The 4256-nt window shown below is 52.8% G+C and overlaps 1 protein-coding gene across 1 annotated transcript in view; it reads left to right on the top strand.

Moving 5' to 3' along the window:
* OXSR1 (oxidative stress responsive kinase 1) overlaps positions 1 to 3850 on the top strand; it is an 82557-nt gene extending 78707 nt beyond the window's left edge. Inside the window, exons 21-22 of the mRNA XM_006168966.2 lie at positions 687 to 751; positions 1158 to 3850. Of these exons, the coding sequence (XP_006169028.1) occupies positions 687 to 751; positions 1158 to 1232 (140 nt within the window). The 3' untranslated portion in view covers positions 1233 to 3850. The remainder of the gene's footprint in view (positions 1 to 686; positions 752 to 1157) is intronic.
* Positions 3851 to 4256: the final 406 nt, after the last annotated feature.

The following is a 4256-nucleotide window of genomic DNA, read 5'->3' as shown; positions in this document are numbered from 1 at the left end:
GAAAGAGAAAAGGAAAAGAAAGGGAGGGAAGAAAGAGAGAAAGGAGGGAAGGAAAGAAGGAAGAAACGAACCTTATTTCTGAGTGTGCTCGATGACTTCTGATGACAGTAAATGAAAGCACACCCGGGTGTTGGCCGTCTCTAATCTGTTTTGGTCTATCTAATCTTTATGGGGCCCAGGGTGAGCAGAAGTTATTAGGGACTTGGTCCCAGGGAAAGTAGGGCAGGCAGGAGAAGGCACAGGCAGCCCACAGAGAGCTGTCACTGAAGGAGAAGCCATCGTCTGGGGCAGGCCTAGACACGATCCGGAAAGGGCCCGGGAGTAGAAAGTTCTGGCTTTGTGGGCCATACAGTTCCTGTCATTTAAAATCCGTTCTTAGCTTCGAGGCCAAATGAAAGCAGGCCACAGGCCCCAATTCCGTGACTCCTGGTTCATGCACAGACAAATTACACCTTTCACCGGAGTGTCTCTCCTAGAGTAACACACTTTGTACAGAAAGAGATTCGAGGTTGCCTTGTGCTGCTTGGAGACGAGTTTAAGACACTCCTATCTGGCCAGCGCTTTCTCCGCTTCCGTTTTTATTAGACTGGGAAGATTCTTAACCACCATTTAAGCTTTCTCAATACGGTGAAAAGTGGATCTCCATAGCGTTTCATTCCTTACCTTCTCTGTCTTTCTGATTGCAGTGGCAGCTAACTTGCAGAAAATTGTGGAAGAACCTCAGTCAAATCGATCTGTCACTTTCAAACTGGTATTCACCCCTCTTTTTATGAAAGCATTTACTGGTTACCCACAAGCAGCCCCTACAGACCCGCTTCCGTGGCCCCTGAACGACGCGAGATGAGTCTGGTGGATTATATTCTCGTAGCCTCCCTGAGGGACCTTGGGCGGATGGCTCCCTCTCAGGGCCCTCCTTCCTCTCTCCCTTCTAGACCTCCGGCCCACGCCCTCACTCCTCCTCGTGGAGTGATGAGCCTGTTTGCCTCTGGCCGTGCACCCACCCTCCTCCTTTTCTGGAAGGAGCACCCTCTTCAGCTCCTCTGTCCCAGGGACCTGCCGCCCGCTGCTCCCTTCCCGCAGCCCCGTGTCCGTTGTCAGGCCTGCCTGCAGCTCCGTCCGTCAGTTGCCACAGCTCTCTCATCCTTTTTGGTTCTCAGGCATCTGGTGTCGAAGGCTCGGATATTCCCGATGACGGCAAACTGATCGGATTCGCCCAGCTCAGCATCAGCTAAGCCACAGCCTGGAAGCGGCGGCCTGAGGAGACCACACACGTGTCTGCTGCTTGTCTTGGCCTGAGCCTCCTACTGCCAAAGAACCCAGCGACGAAACTCCCAGCTAGGGGCTTTAGAGTTCTTCCTTTGCGTCCTTCCTGCCATCGTTCCCCTCTCTCCCAGGGAAAGGCAAGTTGGGTCACCAGTGGCCGGCGCCCTCTCGGAGAGTTCCGTTAGTAACCCGCTGCCCGCGTCCCCACCGTCCCCCATCTGAGAAGCGGCCCGCGTGCCTCCAGGCCCCGGGGGGAGGCCTGTCAGCTCATTCTTGCCTTACTCCGGGGAGGCCCCGGTGGAGAGGAGCAGCCGGTTACACGTCCTCGCCCGTTCTGCCAGGATGGCGGCGTCTTGGGCGTCTTGGGATACCCCCTCACCACCCAAGTAGCAATTACAAGGCGATTGTTCAGCAAGAGCCCAGAGAACTAACTGTAGTGTTCCTCCTTCGTACCCGACGTGAATTCTAGCAGCCTTCGTTAGGAAAAAGCACAGCCTCGGATGGAGGCCGCCTAAACCGTGTTCTCGTTCTGTTTGTGGCGTTTCTAAGCGTTCCGCTGAAGCTGCTCTCAGGCACCCCCTTCCGCAGCGCTCCCTCCAGAAAGGGTTGCTAGCCTTAACTTCAGCTGGTGCAGAATTCTGCCTGTGGTTGGACCCCAGCCATCGGACCCCTCCGAGTGGAAACTTGGACCATCGGAGGAGGAGACGTCGAGTAATGGCTGGTGAAAGTGGATTTTGCCAGAGTTGGTGTTTGAACAGGAAAAAAAAAAAATCATAACTCATATCATTGGGGAAGTATTTATTTTCAGATCTTAAAAAATGGAAAGAAAAACTGCTTCTTGATCCTCCCACGAAAATCAGTTCGCCTGACCTCCGAGCCATGACGAAATGGTGTGCAAGGCTGAGATTTCTACAGCAATAAAGGAGGCTCGCGCTGGGCCAGAGGCCTGCCTTCTCCCCTCCTGCACTGACCCTCCGGAGGGGGTCCCTGCGCACTGACCTGACTCAAGATGGAAAGTGAAACCACACGTGCCGTGACCTTTTAGGTTTTATGAGTAGACAGTGTTCGTTTGATTTTCTACGGAATAATATAAATTATTGTTTAGGTTAAAAAAAGAGCACTCGTAATCCAATATGTGAATAATCAGTGGGGTCGATTTTTCTTTTTTCCTACTGTTTCACAGCCTTTGTCTAATTACTAATAATGCTATCACGTTTTGTACCTGAATGGGAAACTCGATCCGGCCTTAAAGAGACACACACACCCAGATGGACCCTGGGCCCCCGAAAGGCAAGAGCTGCCTTTACAGCATCACTCGAGCCCCGTCCCAGCCTCGTCTGTCTGATGAAGATCGCGACTGAATCTGTCTCGGGACGTTTCTGAAAGCTGTCCCCACGACCGACTTGTTACACCTGTTTCGTTTATCCCGAGCCTGTAGTTTTAGTCACGGGTTTGCTTCACCCAGTCTGGGTACAAAGGCATGTGGGGAAGGCACAGATTTGGGGAGGAAAATAGGGGATGGATTGGGGATGCAGCTGGAGGAGAGGAGAGGTCAGACACCAAAGGCCAAGGTCCCAGCAGGACCTTGAGCGGAGGGAGCCTGCTGAGCCAGCGGGGAGAGGAGAGACTGACCAGCTTGCCGCAAAATACGCAGCTTTGCTTTGCTCTTTGCTTTGCTCTTTGCTTTGCTTTTTTCTTTTCTTTTTCCTTTCCTTCCTTTTTCTTTTCTTTGCTTTTTTCTTTTCTTTCTTTTCCTTTTGGCAGGGGTGGGTGGGCTGTGTAGTAGGGAAGCAAGGGAGGTGGGAACGAAGTCTAGCACCCTCTAACACAAGACTGATGGCTGCTCAGAGTCTGTTCTTGTTTCGAACAAGCCCGGCCCGTCGTCTCCTTGTCCGCGCATCCGAGGGGTGGTGGCATCACACTGTCCTGGCTTCCTGTTTGGAGGTGGTGGGTGCCCAGACCAGGAGAGAGCAGCAGCCCACGCCCTGCTCACATCCTCTAGTCTGCCTTTACCCTTCAGCTGCAGCAGAAGCAGGCCGGGGCCTTCTCTTTTCAGTTCGTCATTGCCCTGCCGGGAAGGAGAGACACCAAGGCCCAGGGCCGGGTTGCTTCTCCTCCTGCACGCTGTGTGCGGACTCTGTGCTGGCTTGCGCGGCGATGCTGAGAAAACAAGTGACCGGAACTGCCTGGTGGGAACCGTTCGGACCTAGTGAGCGACCTGCTCCGTTCCAGGAGGGCTGGTTCAGGTGCACCTCTGTCTCTAGGTCCCTGGGATCCCCTGGTCCCCAGAGCAGGGACTAACTCTAGCACACAGTAACACGTGCCAAGGCTGTTTGTGAAACGTGTGGCCTCTCTAAGTGACTAATGGATTCATTTGGGTTTTCTGCTTGTTTTGAACCAAATCCTAGAGCCGGCTGATATTTAATCATCTGGAGGATAGAATGATGGCGGATCAGTAAGTGGAGCTTCCTCCAGGTGGACGTTAGATGACGGAAGATGTAAAATATTCAACTCCCCCCCCTTTTTTTTGGACTTTGTATTTTACTGCATGTTTCCTTCATTTTTAATCAATAAAGAGTAAATTGTCCTCCGTGGTGTGCGGGTGCTTTCGTGGCGTGGCTGTCGGTGGGGTGGGGAGAGGGTGCGGGAGTCCCCACGGACTTCAGCTTTTCACGGGAATAGAGACAAGCCGACGTTCTCAGGAGCTGCCAATTTGTATCTTGATGTATAAAGTTTCTAGAACAGCTTAAAACCCTCGTACAGTGGGGAAACTGAAACTCCAGGAGAGAAGCTTCTAGTCTGTCCAAGGAACTTTGGTAAGATGGGGCCTGCTCCTCGCATAGGTTTTATTAACCTTTATTTATTTCTTCCACTAGTGAGAACAGACGCAGCACCCCCAAACAGGGTCTTAACCACAGTTCCCCCGTTAGTCTCAGCCAGCCTTGGACTGTGGACGGGCACGGGCCTGGAGTGCTCAGGGAAGTGTCTGGACG

The sequence above is a fragment of the Tupaia chinensis genome, unplaced genomic scaffold (assembly GCF_000334495.1).
Source record: "Tupaia chinensis unplaced genomic scaffold, TupChi_1.0 Scaffold146584_1, whole genome shotgun sequence".
Lineage (NCBI taxonomy): Eukaryota > Metazoa > Chordata > Mammalia > Scandentia > Tupaiidae > Tupaia > Tupaia belangeri.
The sequence above is the reverse complement of the archived record's forward strand: the minus strand, read 5'-3'. Positions and strand labels throughout refer to the sequence as shown.